Source organism: Pseudophryne corroboree, chromosome 1 (genome assembly GCF_028390025.1).
Source record: "Pseudophryne corroboree isolate aPseCor3 chromosome 1, aPseCor3.hap2, whole genome shotgun sequence".
NCBI lineage: Eukaryota > Metazoa > Chordata > Amphibia > Anura > Myobatrachidae > Pseudophryne > Pseudophryne corroboree.
The window spans coordinates 121,668,010-121,689,795 of NC_086444.1; the positions used below are offsets into that span (position 1 = coordinate 121,668,010).

The following is a 21,786-nucleotide window of genomic DNA, read 5'->3' on the forward strand; positions in this document are numbered from 1 at the left end:
CCAAACACTAGGTTTGCCTGGAGATGTGAATGAGACAGAAACATTTGTATTTTGAAGCTATGTGATAAATTTATCAATAGTGAATGTTAAACTGATACCAAACGTTGTCTGCGTGACAGGAAGGAGGATATAGTTTTATTGCACTTATCTCCTTTTGAAATGTAATTTATTTATTGGTATTTTGTAAGATATCCTGATTGGATAGAAAGGGCTCAGGGAGGACATGACCCCCTGTTGTACTGTGTGGAAAATTGACATAAAAAAAGAGGCCTGCGTGCCTCCAGAGGGTACTTGTACCATTTTCATTCTGCTGGAACATCTTGCTGTATGCTGTTGCCCCTAGCAATAGGGAAGAGTCTTTTTTAAGACTATTATTGAGCAAATAAACATCATCTGCCTCAAGAAGATTGCTTCATCTTGTGACCTACAGGGTTATGCCAAACATAGCCCCGTCCTCCGGCTGTCCAGGGAAACACCTAACGTCTCCAAGTTCCGCCTTCCGCCAGCTACCGGTAGAGGCCTAGCAAGTGGCTAGTGGGGATTCGTCAATACCACACAGGTGTGGTAAGGCAGTGTATCGGCACATACAGAGCAGAACCGTGGTTCCAAATGCCACGGCAGGTTACGAATTTGGTGGTGGCAGCATAAACCCGCCCACAGCGCAGTGGGTGGAGTCAGTAACAGGCGGTTACTGACGGTAAGCGGGAATCCCCTATGTGGTCAGGTCCCGTGTGACCTAAACCTTCCATTCTGTGCACTGGGAACGGGACGCGGAAGCGGTGAGTGCTTTCGTACGAAAGGCGTCCGGTCACACCAATATACCTCTCTTTTGCAAAGGTTGGTTTATCTATCCCCACCTCTCACAGTTGGTTCTATAGTTTCTAAGAGGTCTATTTATTAACATTATTTTTACTAAAGTAATGTGAAAAAGGGTGTTTTCACACCCTTTTCACATTATTTTAGTATCACCTGAATGTATTAAAAGGTATTTGGAAAACTTCTCCAAACCCTTTAATTCACTTTTCTTTAGTAAGCCACATCGCATTCCCCATAGTTATAATGGGAAATGCGATCTGACCAGATTTACTAAAAAAAAAAATGTGAAAAAATACCGCAGTGTGCCCTGTGATAATCTCGCCAGCTCAGGCTGGCGAGATCACAGGGACGCACTGCGATAGGGAGGCATTTGCTCAGCTTTCTCTGCCCCTGGCAGAGAAAGCTGTGCGGGACCCGGCTCCAGTGATCAGCTCTGTGTGTCCGATGGGCACACAAGCTGATCACAGTGTAAAAAAAACAACAAAAAAGTAAAACCAAAACATACTCACCTGTCCAGGGAGCGCTGCCGGCCGCCTGGTCCCCCATATGCTGCAATGTGACCCTGGTGCTGTAAAGTGACACTGCAAAGCGGCAGCGCACTTTACAGCACCGGAGGTCACCGCAGCACACAGTATCCGGCGCCCAGCAGGAGCAGCGCGGACCAGCTCCTTGGACAAGTGAGCATACTATCCTGCTGCGGGGGGATCCGTGGTGCGCACGCGCATGCGGGGGGGGGGTAGTCGCGGCGGGAGGTGTTGACCAGGCGGCGGCGGTAGCGCCGATGTCGGCACATCCGCAGCAGGACATCAGGGTATGTTTTGCGAAAAATACCCCACTGATGCTGCAAAGAGGCATCGCAGGGACAGAGCTTGACCGCAAGCTTTGTCCCTGCATGCGATAATTGATACATCCCTGTGATGTAATAAATTATCGCAGTGCGAGTTTGGGCGATTTTCTCACATGACATCCGCATCCAAGATGCAGATGGTGATAAATAGGCCCCTAAAGTAGGGATGGACATCGATGGTCGATGTTTCTGAAACATCGATAGTTTACTTTTGATGGTAATATTTTTACCATTCGATGGTGACCTTCCCATGTTTGCCACCATCGAATGGTGATCATTCAGTGGTGTTCCGATGGTAATTTTTTTTTTTTAATTCCTAATATTATGCCTCCCCTGGCTGCTGTGTCCTCATCAGGGAATCTTCCTGGGCTCGTTGGAGGCCGACTCTCTGCCTCACGCATGAGCCAGCTCAGTCCTCTTACTCCCTCCCCTTTCTAGGTTGCTGCTAGGCAACAGTGCACATTGCTAGCTCTGATTGGCCAATCAGAGCATAGCCGTCACCCTGCTGCAGCAGCCAGTCACTCACACACACACACACACACACACACACACACACACACACACACACACACACACACACAGCTCAGGACATGCAGTGTGACTGATAACACACAATGTGTGCATTCCCTGTGTTGCTTCAATTATATATATATATATATATATATATATATATATATATATATATATATATATACATACATACACACACACGGCTCCATCAGCACTGGGAGTACCCTCTGTATATACTATTTCATCATTGGGCACCAGGGGCGTCTCTAGTGAGGTGACCCGTGTGCAGACTCCGTGTGTGGGCCCCCTCCTCTCCCGTAGCGCCGCTGCTAGCGCACTGACCACTAGAGACTAAGAAAAATGGCCGCCGTGCCATTTTTTCTGAGTCCTGCGCATGCGCTGTAGACTCTGACACTGTGCCAGAATCTCTAGTGGTCAGTGCGCTAGCAGCGGCGTGATGGCTACGGGAGAGGAGGGGGCCCACACGCGGTCAGCGATGGACTCCGGAAAGGTAAGTATAGGAGAAATGGGTGCAGTGTGTGCGGTGTGGGCCTCCCCTGTACTCAGCGCACACACTGCACCCATTATAGAAACGCCAATGCTGGTCACTGTGTGTATATTATATAATAATAATAATTTTATTTATATAGCATATGTATTGTCAAAGTCGAAAAATATCATGATGCATACCCCTTGTACTAACCCCTCATGCACATGCACGCTGCTCGTGCACCTGTTCCCCCGTGCGTACATATACCCGCAAGTTGCGTAGGGGACGCTTCAGCGTCTCGTGCGCATAAGATGTGTATTTACGGCGGAGTTTGTGAGCGTGTAGCGTGCGACTCGATCGTAGCATATTTAACCCAAATAGTACATTTTGTAGATAATATTCCCCTAGACCATGTCAGTGAGTACGATTAGTTTAAACTGTTCCTGGACAGAGAGATTCCTCTTTGCATGATAGAAAGGGTCAGATAAAGGTTGAAAGGTGGTGTCTAGTATCCAGCTGTAGGGTATTTTAAGGGTAACATTCCGATGTTAGTTAGGAAAGGGTCGCTCGCTCCTGCGTATAGTTATGTACAGAAGTAGATTATGAACATTAACTGTATTTGCTGTAAATTACACATGCGGCGGGAATCCTGAGGATACCTCCCACCAGAGCAGTTGGGGAAAGACACAGCCCACCTGTTCAAATCCACCTATGACCTTTGCTGTAATGTAGAGACACATCCCTGTGTCCAATGAACAATGAGATTACAGGTACCATTGTATTGTGAATGTATGTTGTGTATATAAAGACCACTGTTGCCTGGCCAGCCTCATGTCTCTGAAGGCTTTCTACCTGAATAGCTGAGGACTGGATTCCAGGTCGCGCTTGCGAAAGATTCCCCACGTATGTATATTCTCTGTAGCCATTGTTCGTCTTATTCTCTGTTATTCTGTTAGATTTCTGTGTTAGCTTGTAGTGTATAACTTGTACTGTTTTCCCCTTTTTCTCTGAATAATCCACGGCAGTGTTAGAGCTGCTGTGGTTTTAACCAAACCCGGTGTTGTGTTTTCACTTTCCTGCAAAGGGCTCTCTTAGCGTCTCAATCGCTCAAACAGCATACACATTGTTAAGGTTTTTAAGCGTTAAATCATTACAGTATTTGACTACTAAGGTTTAGAGTATAAGCATATTCTTACTGTATTTTATTAACAAGGTTTAAAGGTTATCAACTGTGTGTGCGCCCGCTGTGTGTATTCCGTACACTCAGCGCAGCGTGTGTACGCCAAGTGCGTACCACATGCGGGACTCTGTACGCAAATAGCGTACAAAGTGCGTAGCACGTGCACGTGGTCTAGCGGCCATAGCGGCTCCACGGAAATAGTGTATAGCTTTATGTTTGAAGATAATAATTGACATTATCAATTGGGAGCTCGTCTGGTTCTCCTCATATCCGCAGCCTAGCAGGACAAGCCGTTTTGTGGTCGGGGATACATTAGTGCTGATTAGATAAGCGTCTGCTCCGCTTGGTTTGAAGGGATGCTGGTGGGATCCGAAAGGTAAGAACGTAAAGCTATTGTTTGGTTTTAAATCTGTTAAATTTCTGTTTGGTGCCAACTGCGCACGCAACACACGTAACACACGCACACACCTGTATTTCATTTGTGTATTTTCGCATATCTACCCTCTTGTTTGCCATTAGCATTGATCACGTGCTGAGAAAATTTGTTGCTATTTTAGTTAAAAAAATATATAAAGTATTATTTAAGGGAGTAATTGTAAAACACACACGCAGCCTGACCCAGTTATAAAGATTTATACAGGAGATACTGTGTGGTGTTAGTAAGCGATTATAGTTGAATATCGTTTACATTTATAGAAGCGTGTTATTTGTGTTACTGCGGGCGTATCCGACCTTTGTACACGTGTCTCGGACAGCGTGCGAGACTGCGTACGCAACGCAAAGGCCTACACACGTGGCGTATATTACGCAACGTGCGTACAGATACGCCCACTAAATACAAATCACACGATAGCATTGTTTTAGTTTAGGCGATACGGTAGCCACGCGATAATAGCACAAATTTGTTCAGTTTCCAAAATTTTAGTTTAAAAGATCCTTCTCTTATTGCATCACCTCTGGGATTAGCCTGTTTCACCTGAATTAAAGTAATTTTCTGTACAGAAAAATCGAAGTGTATATGAGTGAGCAAGAGTGAGTGTGCAAACAATAAAGGTTTTGGACCCAAGGGAAGTCGGGATCCCGTAGGAGAGTACACCAGGTGAGTGGACACTTGGTGGCGTGGGACTGGCTTGCTCACGTTAACATTGTATAAGAGTATAAAGGAGCAAGGTAGCAATCATCAGACCAAAAGGTCGGCGAAGTCAGAAATCCGCTGACCAGGTCAAGCGAAGCTCTGAAAACCCTGGCCTGAGAAAGGTCAGAGGTAGAGAGCGCAGCCCCGGGGGTTTGCGTAGTACCCATATAGGCCCGTTTTGAGAATACGCTCTGGCTGAGGTTTCGCAGCCTAAACAACCGATTCCGTTGGTCGTGCAGCGGATAAGTAATAGTTACTTATACGCAGTGCGACTGTACCGCACGTTACTGTGTGCATTAGTTAGTTCACCTTGATACCCATTACGCAATTTGCGTACAATCGCGGGGTCATAGACGCTAATTGTACAGGTAACGTGATTTGTGTAACAGGTTTTTATTTTATTTTAAGGGAGTTTCGCTGTTCACTCAGGAAATCTCCAACAACTGATATTTACTGGGAGGGGTAGCATACTCCCACACGCTCTCAGTAAATAGAGGTTACACAGGAGCCCGAGGTTGGGTACGACCAGCACTGGGCACAGTGTTCGATGTATTGGCCAGCAGGGGCGTGGGTGGGTGAGAGCACTCGGAGAACTTTCACCGTTGCCTTATATTGAGTAAATTGGTTTTTGTAGGAATTCGCTGAGAAGGCAATACCTGCAAAGAATGGGGGCCAGTTGCTCAAGTAAGGGACGATCAACCAGGGTTCAGGTTGATATTCCGCGGCCCAAAGGGTCGGCGAGGTACATAATGTGTGAGAAATATGGATCACACGCAGAGGTCTTATGCAATGAGTGGGAACGTATGACTGTGGACGATAGGGAACCGTTCCCTAGGGTAGGCAGTTTTAATCCTGAGGTGTTGCAAAATTTAAGGAGAAGGATATGTCTGATAAAATCCGGAAAGCAAAGGATTAGACATTATGATTATTTACAGTTATGGCAACAGGAGGGTGAGATACAACGGGGATTAGCTCAAGCAGCTGGTTCCAACCCTAGCAGGAAACTGATAGCAACAGCACCACCACCACCATACATAACAGGAGAGAAAATGGCTACAGAGAATGGCATACTGGTATACGATAAAAGTGCACTTAATAAATGTATTAATGGTGATAAGAGTAAAGTAGATAAGTGTATTGATGCTAATGCTAACCCGTGCAAGTTGTATCCCATCCTAAACTTCCCTCAGGACTGCGACCCAGAAGATGAGCCCAGCACGATATCGGCACTCTCTCTAGCAGCCACCATACAAGATACTACAGTGGGCACGGCCCAACCAGTAAGAGCAGTAGCGAAGGCCCCTAGTGGAGGGACAGGTGAGGTCGTGTCCACAGGTAAGTACGGAACTGTACATTATGCAGAAACGATTACACCTCACATTGTAGAATCAACCCAGAGTGATGTAATTGAACTTAATCCTGTCAGGGTGATCGCAGTCCCCAATGGAAAGACTGATGCACAGGGAGTCACTCCCGTCAGGAACATTGCAATGCATTGCCCCTGGTCCCGGACAGAATTAAGGACAATTATGTCTGAATTTCCCGATCCCAGGAAAGATCTAGCCGCATGTTAAAGGTTTATTAAAGAACTAGGTAACGCCGCCGAACCCAATAACAAAGATTGGCGGACAGTGCTGCGGGCATGTTTGCCCTCTACCATTGACCCTGTGAAATTCATTACTGATTGTAAATTAGATGAAGAGGTACCTCTCACTGATGAATACAATCAGGAGAATGTTAAACAGATCAATCTGCAGTTAGGAGTATATTTCCCAACTGTTGTCAAGTGGAACAAAATTTTCTCCATTAGACAAAAAGAAGGTGAAACTGCTTCTGACTATTTCCACCGGGCACTGGAGGAAATGGCTAGATACACTGGGGTCGTGGACATTGAGGAAAATATGCATCATAGGGAGGTAGCGGTGTCCGTATTAATGGACGGTTTAAAGGAAGTGTTGAGAACAAGGGTACAGACCACTCAACCTAACTGGAGAGGTATCTCGGTGGCTGCATTAAGAGAGTCCGCTGTCGGGCATGATCGGAACATCGTTAGACACAGGGAGTCACAGGGAGATAAGCTGATGGCAGTAAGTATACAGGCCCTTACAACAAGGCCACCTCAGCATAAGCCCCAGACCCCTGATGGTAAGTCGTATGTGATAAAATGTTATAACTGCCATAAGGAAGGACATATTGCACGGAGTTGCAGATTTAGAGACCCACATAAGGTATATCGACCCTCTAGACCAGAACATGACACACAGTATGGCGCACGCAAATGGGATCAGGGACCGCAGAGGAGGAGTTATGAACCGCATGCAGGGGAAACAAAGAGGTACCCACCAAGGAGAGACTGGCAGGTCTCTGAAAATTCTCAGTTACCCCCCTCACATATTGTAGCTGCCAACGCGCTGCGGGATGGTCACAACTTACAATAGGGGTCAGGCCACACCTGTAGTCTGCAGCCAGTGAAGTTAATTGCGAGCCTTGGAAGTGAACCTGAGGTCACAATTGATGTAGCTGGTAGATCACTACCTTTCCTTGTAGATACGGGGGCGGCCAAGTCAGTGTTAAATTCAACAGTGGGTATGAAAACCACGGGTAAAACAATTCCAGCAATGGGAGTAACAGGAGTAGTACAACACTACCCTTTAAGTAAACCAGCAGAGATTACGATAGGGCCTTTGCAGACCAAGCACTCCTTTTTGCTAGCTGCATCGGCTCCGACTAATCTACTTGGGAGAGATTTACTGTGTAAGATGGGGTGTGTCATATATTGTACTCCTGAAGGTGTTTTCTTAGATATACCCGAGAATCACGCTCAGGAAGTGCAGGATATGTTAGACTCCCCTCAGAGGTTAATGTTACACACTGCTGTTACAGACAGGTGTCCATCCAAGGTAGAGGAAATGATCTCCCAGATACCGGAGTCACTTTGGACAAGAGATGGACAAGACACTGGATTGATGGCAAATGTAGCTCCTGTAGTAGTTCAAGTAAAAGATGGTAGGATAGCTCCAAAAATCCCACAGTATCCTCTGAAGCCAGAGGTGGAGTTAGGAGTGTACCCAGTCATAGAGCGCTTGCTGCAACAGGGCATCCTAGTCAGGACGTCCAGCACTGCCAATAGTCCCATCTTCCCTGTGAAAAAGAGTGGGGGGAGGGGTTACAGGCTAGTGCAGGATCTAAGGGGGATCAACAAAATAGTCGAGAGCCAATTCCCCGTAGTGCCAAATCCAGCTGTCATCCTTATGCAAATCCCTCCCACTGTGAAATTTTTCACTGTTATTGACCTCTGCTCCGCCTTCTTCTCGGTCCCTCTACACCCTGACAGCCAATACTTGTTTGCATTCACATACAGAGGAGTACAGTACACCTCGCAAACCACAAAGTTTCATTGACAGCCCAAGTATTTTCTCACAGGCTTTGCATGACTGTTTACAATCCTTTCAACCTGAGAGCGGATCAGTATTAATACAGTATGTAGATGACTTACTGCTGTGTTCTGATTCACTCGAATCGTCCTTGAGAGACACAAAACAGCTTTTGTTTCATCTTTCTAATATGGGACACAAGGTCTCAAAGGATAAGTTGCAGTTATGCCAGACCAAGGTAAAATATTTGGGACCTTGCTTGACACAAGGACTGAGACACCTCACCGCTGATAGAATACAGGCGATAAGCGACATGACTCTGCCACAAACCCAGCAACAGATCCGCACTTTCCTAGGAATGTGTGGGTATTGCCGAACTGGATCCCAGGGTTTTCCATGCTAGCCTTACCTTTGCAAGAGATGGTCTCATCAAACAAACCAGATCGGATTTCACACACAGACGAGTCCGAACTGGCATTTGAGAGACTCAAACAGTGCCTATCGCAGGCACCAGCATTAGGTATGCCAGATTATAGGAAACCCTTTGAATTGTATGGTACGGAGAGTGCTGGGTGTGCGGCAGGTGTTTTAACCCAGAAACATGGTGATGCCAGCAGGCCGGTAGCCTACTACAGCGCTCAGCTAGACACCGTAGCACGATCCCTCCCCACATGCTTGCGAAGTTTTGCAGCGATAGCATTGCTAGTAAGTAAAAGCGAAGATGTAGTGTTAGGTCACAACCTGACCATCCATACACCTCATGCAGGGTCAGCCTTACTGAATTCTGCCCAAACCAGACACGTCTCATCTGCACGGTTTACAAGGTGGGAATTAGCACTAATGGCCCCTGTAAACATCACCATAAGGAGATGCAGCGCACTAAATCCTGCAACGTATCTCCCAGGTGTGCCTGGACAGGCACAAAGGGTGGGGGATGAGAGTGATGGTGAAGGAGGATTTAGTACAGATACTGACACACATGATTGTATGGAATATTTGACCCAAAATTTCACTGCAAGGCCCGACATCAGTGACAACCCACTGGAAGGTGTAGATTTTACTTTTTACACTGACGATAGTTGCCACAGACAGACGGACTCGGAAGACTTGTGTACTGGATACGCAGTCGTAGATGACAAAGGTACCATAGAAGCGGAACCCCTGGGCCCACCTCACTCGGCACAAGTTGCTGAGCTGGTCACCCTAACCAGAGCGTGTGAATTGGCTAAGGGTAAGTCAGCCAATATCTACACGGATTCTAGGTATGCCTTTGGAGTAGTGCATGATCTCGGGGCCCAATGGCGCCTCAGAAATTTCATGACGGCAGCTGGCACACCCGTGGCGCATGCGACCCACATCAAAAGACTTCTAGCAGCGATACAGGAACCTGACAGAGTGGCTGTTATCAAGTGCAAAGCCCACACGTACAGCCAAGACCCAGTGTCACTTGGTAACAGCCGGGCAGACGAAGCTGCTAAATCAGCAGCCAGCACCCCCATACAGACAGACATCACACAACTGATGGTATTAAATACCGTCAACACACAGAAATTGAGTGAAATGCAAAATTTGTGTTCCCCACAGGAAAAGGCAGTCTGGAGGTCAAAAGGATATGGCCAGGAGTCCTCAGGACTCTGGACAGATGGACAGGGTAAGCCAGTGGCACCCAGAGCATACCTTCCAAGTTTAGCTGAGGCGGCACATGGTCTGACTCATCTGGGCAAAGAAGGTATGTGCAAGTTGGTAAGAGCCTACTGGTGCGCGCCAGGATTCTCTTCTCATGCGGGTAAGAGAGCAATGACATGCCTCACCTGCTTGAGGAAGAATATTGGAAAGGCAATACCAACAGAACCATCCCATATCCCGCCAACAGACGGCCCTTGCCAGGTAATACAAATTGATTTCATACAATTACCACCCTGTAGAAACTTAAAGTATGTGTTGGTTTGTATTGATGTGTTTTCAAATTGGGTAGAAGCGTTCCCCGCTGCCACAAATACTGCTGTGTTTACTGCAAAGAAAATTGTGCAGGAATTTGTGTGCAGGTATGGTATCCCTAGGATAATTGAAAGTGATAGGGGTACCCATTTTACAGGTGAAGTCTTTCAGGTAATGTGCAAATTAATGGGAATTAATAGTAAGCTGCATACTCCGTACCACCCACAGGCGAGTGCGAAAGTGGAAAGAGTAAACAGCACTATTAAGAACAAGTTGAGCAAAGTGATGGCTGAAACTGGATTGTTGTGGCCAGAAGCTTTGCCACTTGTATTGTACAGCATCAGAACCACTCCCAGGTCCCCTCTTAACCTGTCACCCTTTGAGATTCTTTTTGGTCGATAACCCCATGTAATGATTGACCCCCAGGATGATTTGAAATGCAACAATGAAGTAACTGTAAAGTATTTGGTTAAGATGAGCAAGCAGTTGAGGAATCAAAACAGCAATCTAAAGCTAGTGATTCCTGATCTGCTAGACAGTAATTGTCATGACATTGAACCTGGGGATTATGTAATGATTCGAAATTTTCTACGCTCAAGTTGCATGATTGACCGGTGGGAAGGACCGTACCAAGTCTTACTGACCAGCACGACAGCATTGAAGGTTGCCGAAAGAGAGACTTGGGTCCACTCGACCAATGTAAGAAGGTCGCTGACCCAGAGAAAGCCCGTGACAAAGAGCAGAGTATAGAGGAAACCATATCACTGGAGTGCCTGTTCCGAGAAAGTTGAGAGGCAGGACTGTTGTCACGGCACCTGAGCACAGAGAACTACAAGATCAGAGGCGGTTGTTGCACCAGTTTTCTTTCCCTTCTAATTATTTTCTTTACCTCCCATTACCACTCTTTCTTTCTCCTCCTGCAAGATGGACTTGCCCCAAGAGACTGCATTCCGGGTTTTCCTGTTGACCCTGTTGTTGACCAGAGCAGTCTATTTCGGTGAGAGTACCAGAGAGATCGAGAAAGGATCTGGAATGGGTTCTGATGACAAGGACGGATTCGTAGAATTCCAAGAGCAACACAATCACCGAGCAAAGGCGAGTATCAGAAAACGATCTGGTAGTCATGACACTAGGAGACATTGTGAAGGATTGTTAGCTGAATAGAATTGTATCTGTAGGAATTGTGAAAACATAGTTGAGGACGGGTGCATCCAGAGATGTCAGTCCAGCCTTAATATCAACACGGACCGTCATCCATTGAGTGACTATCACTCATTAGTGGGTAAGGTTTAAAACCAAACGGAATGCTGGGTGTGCTCACAAGTACTTCAAGGTCATAGCAAGTCAGGACTAGTGCCATACTCTTTAACAATAGGTGAGGTACTTGAATTAAGGGGTGGGAGACCGGTGGACAAGAAATTTAATATTTCTAGGCCTCCTAGTTTGAAGCTCCACCAATATCATGTGGATAGGTCCTTAGTATGTTTTAACATTTCCAATCCCCGAAAGCCGGGAAATTGGGAAGTGACATGGAACAACCAAACCATGGCATTTTCACACAGAGCCGATAGAATGCCCGTAGACTCAGAACTTATACGCCAAATAGCCAACGGTGGGAGATATTTTCGGTATAGGTATACTCTAGAAAGTAGGACAATGCGGGTTGGAGAAGTATCACCTGGATACTGTGCGCATATCATACAGCCTGATACGTGTACTGAACAGATGAGAGAGTTAGGAATAGGATTTTTCACCTGGAAGGTTTGCAATATGGTGATGTCATATTCTGTCCCATATGTCCTCCCCGATGATGCATATTTCATATGTGGGAGGAAGGCGTATAAATGGGTTGCCCCAAACTCAGAGGGATTGTGTTACATTGGAAGAGTGTTGCCAGAAGTAATGATGATAAGATGAAAGACGTTCACCGCAATGCTCAAGCTCCTTACACTCACACTCACTACGAACACATTGTTAAGAGACACCTTATAGATAGGACAGAGCACGCAGCCTCTGAGTTGATCCACGAATCCACGGGGATTCAATTCCTACTTGCGTTAGATATCACCCATACCGCCAGAGGAGTTATAAATTTTAGGTATATTAATGCGCTAGCGAACCTGATAGACAATATCACCGAGATGTATGATGACACCTTCAGGTATACTGGGAGGGAGTTGCAAGCTTACAAAACGGAACTGATCCAGCACAGGATGGTTCTCAATTACATCACAGCGGTGACAGGCGGGTATTGTGTCACCCTAGCAACTCAGTATGGTGTGAAGTGCTGTACATATATCACAAACAGCACTGATAACCCAACCGAGGTCATAGATCAAAAGATGGACGATATCTTGCAATTGAAGTGGGAGTTCCGAAGGAGACACAACCTTACCCTTACTGCTGTGAGTAATGAACTGACCGTCTGGGTTTCATGGTTGAACCCACGCAATTGGTTCTCAGGTTTAGGAGAATGGGTCAAAATGTTATCGTGAATGTAGGGAAATTTCTCCTTTGTATCCTGGGAGTTGTCATAATGATTGGTTTGATATTTAGATGTGTTCGGATTTTAATGCATTGCAAGCGCAGTACCAGAGTGATGAGTTTGAGGAGCGAAGGCATTGTTACAACAACTGGTTTAATTTATGACCCATCAATCGAGACAATGTTGTGATAAGACGTGATTCCACGGTCCGTTTCTTTCACCCGTTTCTCCTTTGTTTTTCTCCAAGGTAAAAAGACATCCACTCGGAAGAAGATTTTGATGCACATTTCTACAGACCTTTGATGAACATTTCTACAGACCTTTGATTAACTTTTTCACAGACTTTGCGAGACACTTTAGAGACTTTAACTGTCTATGGACACTTGAAAAACTTTGCTTATCACCCACAGCAAAGATACACCTATCCGGACAAGACTTCAACAGACATCCAAGGACAACTACACACATTATCATATGAATGTATTTATAACATATGTTTCTTATCTTCATCTCTACGATCTTCAGGTAGTGACACACATAGTCAACAGGTGATATAGGTATATATATTAGCACTCACATATCCCCCCCCCCCATGTATCATCAACTAATGTGCACCCCATTTGTTGGAACAAGAAGCCGAAAAGAGCTCGGTAGTGTTTGTTAGCCCAATTACAGACCCTTAATACGGGATAAGAAGGATTTAATGTATACTTCGCAATACCTCGAAGCTTATCTAGAACATGTACGGCACGATGATACATGACCCCTCAGACATGAATTTCATACATACATCCTTTTACTATCCCACTAGGTCATACATTTCCCACCTTCTCCTCTCCTCCCTCCACCCAATCATTTATAGGTATTTCATTGTATTATATATTTTTCTGCTTAATTGTTTAGATAGTGGCAGTTATTGTTGACTGCCAAAGGGTGGACTGTCAAAGTCGAAAAATATCATGATGCATACCCCTTGTACTAACCCCTCATGCACATGCACGCTGCTCGTGCACCTGTTCCCCCGTGCGTACACATACCCGCAAGTTGCGTAGGGGACGCTTCAGCGTCTCGTGCGCATAAGATGTGTATTTACGGCGGAGTTTGTGAGCGTGTAGCGTGCGACTCGATCGTAGCATATTTAACCCAAATAGTGCATTTTGTAGATAATATTCCCCTAGACCATGTCAGCGAGTATGATTAGTTTAAACTGTTCCTGGACAGAGAGATTCCTCTTTGCATGATAGGAAGGGTCAGATAAAGGTTGAAAGGTGGTGTCTAGTATCCAGCTGTAGGGTATTTTAAGGGTAACATTCCGATGTGAGTTAGGAAAGGATCGCTCGCTCCTGCGTATAGTTATGTACAGAAGTAGATTATGAACATTAACTGTATTTGCTGTAAATTACACATGCGGCGGGAATCCTGAGGATACCTCCCACCAGAGCAGTTGGGGAAAGACACAGCCCACCTGTTCAAATCCACCTATGACCTTTGCTGTAATGTAGAGACACATCCCTGTGTCCAATGAACAATGAGATTACAGGTACCATTGTATTGTGAATGTATGTTGTGTATATAAAGACCACTGTTGCCTGGCCAGCCTCATGTCTCTGAAGGCTTTCTACCTGAATAGCTGAGGACTGGATTCCAGGTCGTGCTTGCGAAAGATTCCCCACGTATGTATATTCTCTGTAGCCATTGTTCGTCTTATTCTCTGTTATTCTGTTAGATTTCTGTGTTAGCTTGTAGTGTATAACTTGTACTGTTTTCCCCTTTTTCTCTGAATAATCCACGGCAGTGTTAGAGCTGCTGTGGTTTTAACCAAACCCGCTGTTGTGTTTTCACTTTCCTGCAAAGGGCTCTCTTAGCGTCTCAATCGCTCAAACAGCATACACATTGTTAAGGTTTTTAAGCGTTAAATCATTACAGTATTTGACTACTAAGGTTTAGAGTATAAGCATATTCTTACTGTATTTTATTAACAAGGTTTAAAGGTTATCAACTGTGTGCGCCCGCTGTGTGTATTCCGTACACTCAGCGCAGCGTGTGTACGCCAAGTGCGTACCACGTGCGGGACTCTGTACGCAAATAGCGTACAAAGTGCGTAGCACGTGGTCTAGCGGCCATAGCGGCTCCACGGAAATAGTGTATAGCTTTATGTTTGAAGATAATAATTGACATTATCAGTATATTATACACACACAATGCCCAGTAATGAAGTAGGGTATACAGAGTGTAATCCCAGCGCTGGAACAGTGTGTGTGTGTATATATATATATATATATATATATATATAAAACATATTCCAACAGCCGGCACTCCCTGGATAGCTTATGAATACTTGGCCAAGGTGCTCTCCTATGGGTCATTCAGATCCCTAGATACCAATCGCAATGCAAAGAGGCACTCCTGGACTTCCAAATAGGTGAAACAAATGTGATTTAATCCAACGTTTCGGGGAACTGCCCCCCGTCATCAGGACACACACGTGTGTGTGTGTGTGTGTGTGTGTGTGTGTGTGTGTGTGTGTGTGTGTGTGTGTGTGTGTGTGTGTGTGTGTGTGTGTGTGTGTGTGTGTGTGTGTGTGTGTGTGTGTGTGTGTCCTGATGACGGGGGGCAGTTCCCCGAAACGTTGAATTAAATCACCACATTTGTTTCACCTATTTGGAAGTCCAGGAGTGCCTCTTTGCATTGCGATTGGTATATATATATATATATATATATATATATATATATATATATATATATATATATATATCACATGCAACCTGCATTGTAGGCTGGTATCACTGAGCAGGCTGACCCCATTGATGAGGGTAGAGGAGTACTGGCCCTTTAGCGCATGCGCAAGTCATATAGTTTTCACCATCAAATACTTTTGATGCAATGGTTACTAACGATCGCATCGACAGTTTCAATGGCGGAAGCATAGCCATCATATGATGGTTTGCTTCCGATGTCCATCAGCACCCTAAAGCTGTAAGTGTCAATGTTTTTTGATCACCATGATGAATTTCACTAAAATGTCTTGAGACGCTATGTTGTATAATTTTCTTCAATATATTCCTTCTATGCTCTAGTAAGCGTATTCTTAATAATCTTGCAAGACGCCTTATATAAAAAAAGATTACAGCTACATGAAAGTATATATATATATATATATATATATATATATATATATATATATATATATATATATATATATATATATATATATATATATATATATATATATATATATATATATATATACACATACAGAGTCACAATGACATCGTGCAGTGTGTACCGGCAATGTCTCGGGAGGAAGAGAAACATCAGCAAGACTGTCGTTTGCGATAATGTGCACCAGGCTTTTCTCGCTTTTCTGGCCGGATTGCCAGGGGCCGACTTCTGAGGGAAGTAAAGGGACAGCGCCTGTCCCAGGATTCTCCCAATATACACGTCATACATATATACCCTGTAATATTCTAGCGCTCTGACATATGACATCACTGTCTCTTTCCCAATCCCACCTCCTCCTCCTCCTCCCTTTGCTCCGCCTCCTCCCCTTTGCTCGATCCCGCCCTGTATGTGACGTCTCTTCCATCAGCCCCGCCTCCAGTGAATGTGTGTCGCCTCTTTCCTCTGCCCATGGCCGCTCTCCGTGCCATCTCCCCCAGTAGTCATGCCCTCCCCTGCCTCGGTGTTGCGGTCACTACTCGCCCGGTGGAGATCGTACAAGTATCGCTTCGTTCCTTGGGTTGCACTAAACCTGTCTCGAAGCCGCAGGTCTGTTTCCTGAGCACACACTTACTTCTGATTGAAATGAGATGACAATACATAATACAGTGCAATGCCAGGCAGGGGCAATACAGATATACAATCAGTGCAATGTACAAAAGGTAACATAAATCAGGGTAATGCATTGGGTTTGGAGTATAGTTATATTATTTATTAAATTGGATCAGAAATCAAGGGGCAGATTTACTAACAGTTGTTTGTACAAAGTCACCCATAATCAGCTGTGGAATAGTAACTGTAGTATAGCTCTGGGCTTCTGCTCTCCGAACTGTGGAGGAGATGTATCAAGATGTAACAAAGTTTGGAGAGAGATAATGTACCACCCAATCAGCTTCTGTCATCTTATAGGATGTGTTTGAAAAATGACAGTTAGGAGCTGATTGGTTAGTAGTTTATCTCTCCAAGTTATCACTCTCCGTGTTGACAAATCTCCCGTTTCTTTTCAAATCTATTCCCATTTATGTGTGATATCGAGTGGACGTCTGGCCTATTGTTATTTTGTGACGCTATTGAACGTTTGAGTGTGGCTGTTACATTGCAAATAATGTGCCAAGAAGCACACTTTCCTGACTGTCATAACAATAGTGGACCGAGAAACACGCTTTCCTGACTGTCATAACAATGATGTGCAGAGAAGCACGCTTTCCTGACTGTCATTACAATAATGTGCAGAGAAGCACGCTTTCCTGACTGTCATTACAATAATGTGCAGAGAAGCACGCTTTCCTGACTGTCATTACAATAATGTGCAGAGAAGCACGCTTTCCTGACTGTCATACAATAATGTGCAGAGAAGCACGCTTTCCTGACTGTCATACAATAATGTGCAGAGAAGCACGCTTTCCTGACTCATTACAATAATGTGCAGAGAAGCACTTGATAAAGCTAAATATTTATCGTGTATATAACCCTATATGAGGTCTTAGAACACTGTACGCTATCTACGTAAGAAGTACCGTAAGGGTACGCAAGTTGCGTATCGATCGCTTAGCCGTGATCGAGACGCTCAGGCGTCACGTTCACTCACGGCCAAGTGATCACAGGCAGGCAGACTATTGGCTGTTGACTATCGTAATGATTCGCTATAGCGTAGCGGCGCTCGGGACCACGAGGAGATCACCAGCGATGCAGATGCTCACAACGTTAAACCTTTATATCTATACCTTTAGCAATGAAATACACAGCAAACCTTAGTGTAGAGACAAAGTGTAAGTGCAACCTTGTGTAACCTGATTAACTACAAAGCTGCTTGAGCGTCACCGACGCTCAGGGAATATTTAACACTAAAAAGAATACACAGATACCTGGGCTTAGGGTCCGAAACCTATTATGTGTATTATGACTATTATACTTGCAAAAAGAATCACAGTACAAAGCATACACTACAATATAACATAAACCAACTAACCAGATAACTACACAGGAAATACAATATAATACAATTAAGTCTAATCAAGGGAAAATACGAGAGAAAGAGAGGAGAGGGAGAGAGAGAAATGGCTCACAGTAAGACAATATGATTACGGAGAGAACTTACGCACAAGGGGAACGATCGCATGCGCCTCGATATCCAGCTCCCGATTATCAGCAATGAGAACCGTTGGATATGGTCGGCCTGCTATTTATGCCCCACACACAATACAATTCAATGGTCCCTACAATCTCATTGTTCATTGGACACAGGAATTCGGCTTCGTATTATAACAAAAGGTCATAGGTTGATTCATACAGGTGGGCTGTGACTATTTCCAACTGCTCAGGTGGGAGGGAAACTGGGTTTCCCGCCGCATGGGTAATAAAGTGCAAATAAAGTAAATGTTCATAAACTTCTTATGTCCATAACTATTCGCACGAGCGATTGATCTGCTTCAAACCAACACCGGAATATTTCTAATTAAATATTCTTCCGATGGATACTAAACACCACTGTATTACTCCTATCTGACCCTTCGTACCAAACAAAGAGGGATTCCTCTGTTCATAAACATTCTATATTAACCAAACTTTCAGAATCTATCAAAGGGACCATGATCTACAAAATACATTATTTGTGAAAATATGTAACGATTGAGTCGCACGCTACGACTACACAAACTCTACCGTAAATACGCATACCGTGCACCAGCGGGTGCACGCAACAGCGGGTATGCGCCTTCACGGGAGAGCGCACGCATGCGCAGCGCGGACCAGTGTGAGGTGCAAATATGGCAGTGTGTATAGAGATATTTTTCTGACTTTGACAGTCCACCCTTTGGCAGTCAATAATAACTGCCACCTTCTAAAACATTTCAAAAGGAGAAAAATATATGTCAGGGGTTAATTCATTTCCATGGTTGGGTGAGGGAGAAGAGAGGAGTAGGTGTGAAGAAGGTATGACCTAGTGTGATAGCAGAAGCATGTGTGTATGAGTCCATGTTTGGGGGGGTCATGTATCATCGTGCCGTACGTGTTGTAAATCAAGCTTCGAGGTATTGCGAAGTATACATTTGAATTCCTTCTTATCCCGTGGTACGGGTCTGTGGATGGGCTGTCAAACTTTACCGAGCTCTTTTCGGATTTTGAACAAAATGGGGAGCACATTTTAGTTGATGATACATGAATGGGGGAATATGTGATTGCTGATATCTGTGCCTGTATTCCCTATACTATGTGTGTCATTACCTGAGGGTTGTAGAAATGAAGAAAAGACATAATTACGGTAAATGCGGTGGTATTCTATGTCAGGTTAATGTACATCTGTCGGTTGAAGTTTTGTTCGGTATCAGTTGAAAGTCGTCTTCTTTGCGCTGTTTTGGTCATCTACGACTGCGTATCCAGTACACAAGTCTCCCGAGTCTGACTGTCTGTGACAACTACCGTCCGTGTAGAACGTGAGTTCTGCATCTTTCAGTGGGTTGTCACTGATGTCAGGCCTTGCGGTAAAATTTTGGGTCAAATATTCCATACAATCATGTGTATCTTCCTTTGTATTAAATCCTCCTTCCCCATCACTCTCACCTTCCACCCTTTGTGCCTGACCAGGCACACCTGGGAGATATGTTGCAGGATTTAATGCACTGCATCTCCTTATGGTGATGTTTACGGGGGCCATTAGTGCTAATTCCCATCTTGTAAACCTCGCTGATGAGACGTGTCTGGTTTGGGCAGAATTCAATAAGGCTGACACTGCATGTGGTGTATGGATTGTGAGGTTGTGGCCTAGCACGACATCTTCGCTTTTTGTCACTAGCAATGCTATTGCAGCCACGCTTCGCAAGCAAGTGGGGAGGGATCGCGCTACCGTATCTAGCTGAGCGCTGTAGTATGCAACTGGCCTGCTGGCATCACCGTGTTTTTGGGTTAGTACGCCTGCCGCGCAACCAGCACTTTCTGTTCCGTATAGTTCAAAGGGTTTCCCATAGTCTGGCATACCTAGTGCTGGTGCCTGCGTTAGGCACTGTTTGAGTCTCTCAAATGCTGTTTCGGACTCGTCTGTATGCGAGATCCTATCAGGTTTGTTTGAGGAGACCATTTCCTGCAAGGGTAACGCTAAAATGGAAAACCCTGGGATCCAATTGCGGCAATACCCACACATTCCTAAAAACGTTCTGATCTGTTGCTGGGTTTGTGGCAGGGTCATGTCTCTAATTGCTTGGATTCTATCAGCGGTCAGGTGTCTCAGTCCTTGTGTTAGACAGTGTCCCAAATATTTTACCTTAGTTTGGCATAATTGCAACTTGTCTTTGGACACCTTGTGTCCGGTGTCTGAAAGATGAAACAGGAGCTGTTTCGTATCCTTCAGAGATGCTTCCAGTGAATCTGAACACAGTAATAAATCGTCCACATACTGTATCAATACTGATCCACTGTCTGGTTGGAAAGACTGTAAACAATCATGCAAAGCCTGGGAAAATATACTTGGACTATCTATGAAACCTTGGGGTAGTCGAGTCCACGTATATTGGACTCCTCTGTATGTGAATGCAAACAAATATTGGCTGTCAGGGTGCAGAGGTACCGAAAAGAAAGCGGAGCAGAGGTCAATAACAGTGAAAAATTTGGCAGTGGGAGGGATTTGCATTAGGATGACAGCTGGATTTGGCACTACGGGGAACTGACTCTCAACTATTTTGTTAATCCCCCTTAGATCCTGCACTAGCCTGTAACCCCTCCCCCCACTCTTTTTAACAGGGAAGATGGGACTATTGGCAGTGCTGGACGTTCTTACCAGAATGCCCTGTTGTAGCAAGCGCTCTATTACTGGGTAAACTCCTAACTCCACCTCTGGCTTCAGAGGATACTGTGGGATTTTTGGAGCTATCCTACCATCTTTTACTTGCACAACTACTGGAGCTACGTTTGCCATTAATCCAGTGTCCTGTCCGTCTTTTGTCCAAAGTGACTCTGGTATCTGAGATGTCATTTCTTCTACTTGGGATGGATTCCTATTTGTCATAATGGTATGTGACATTAATTTTGATGGGGAGTCTAACATGTCTCGCACTTCCTGAGCGTGATTCTCAGGTATGTCCAAGAATACACCTTCAGGAGTACAATAAATGACGCACCCCATTTTACACAGTAAGTCTCTTCCCAGGAGATTGGTTGGTGCCGATGCAGCCAGCAAAAAGGAATGCTTGGTATGCAAAGGCCCTATTGTAATCTCGGCTGGTTTGCTAACAGGGTAGTGCTGGACTACTCCTGTTACTCCCATGGCTGGAATTGTCCTACCAGTGGTTCTCATGCCCACTGTCGAATTTATCACTGACTTGGCCGCCCCTGTGTCTACAAGAAAGTTTAAAGTTTTACCAGCTACATTAATTGCGACCTCGGGTTCACTTTCAAGGTTGGCAATCAATTTCACTGGCTGCAGATTACAGGTATGGCCACACCCCTATTGGGTATGGTGACCTCCCTGAATCCCGCTGGCAGCAACTATTTGTGAGGGAGATAGTTGGGAACTACCAGAGGCATGCCAGTCTCTGTTTGGGGATATCTTTTTGTTTCCCCTGTATGTAGCTCATAACTCCGTTTCTGCGGACCTTGCTCCCAATGTCGTGTGTCGTGTCGTTGTCTAGGGGGTTGGTATGATCTTTGCGAATTTTTCGCTCTACAGTCTCGTGCATAGTGTCCCTGTCTTTGACAAGAATAACATGTTATCATAGTTGACTTACCCACAGGGTTGGATGGTACATACGCAGGCTGCTTTGTGGTCAGCGCCTGTATACTTACCGACATTAGCTTATCACTCT

The 21,786-nt window shown here is 45.0% G+C and overlaps 1 protein-coding gene across 4 annotated transcripts in view; it reads left to right on the plus strand.

Moving 5' to 3' along the window:
* Positions 1 to 16,318: 16,318 nt before the first annotated feature.
* SETD9 (SET domain containing 9) overlaps positions 16,319 to 21,786 on the plus strand; it is a 60,768-nt gene continuing 55,300 nt past the window's right edge. Inside the window, exon 1 of one of the 4 annotated variants that reach the window (XM_063962615.1) lies at positions 16,319 to 16,543. In XM_063962615.1, the coding sequence (XP_063818685.1) occupies positions 16,380 to 16,543 (164 nt within the window). In that variant the 5' untranslated portion in view covers positions 16,319 to 16,379. Of the gene's footprint in view, positions 16,544 to 16,563; positions 16,657 to 21,786 lie in introns of those variants that run through there. The other 3 variants (XM_063962604.1, XM_063962593.1, XM_063962624.1) reach the window with 3 other exon arrangements.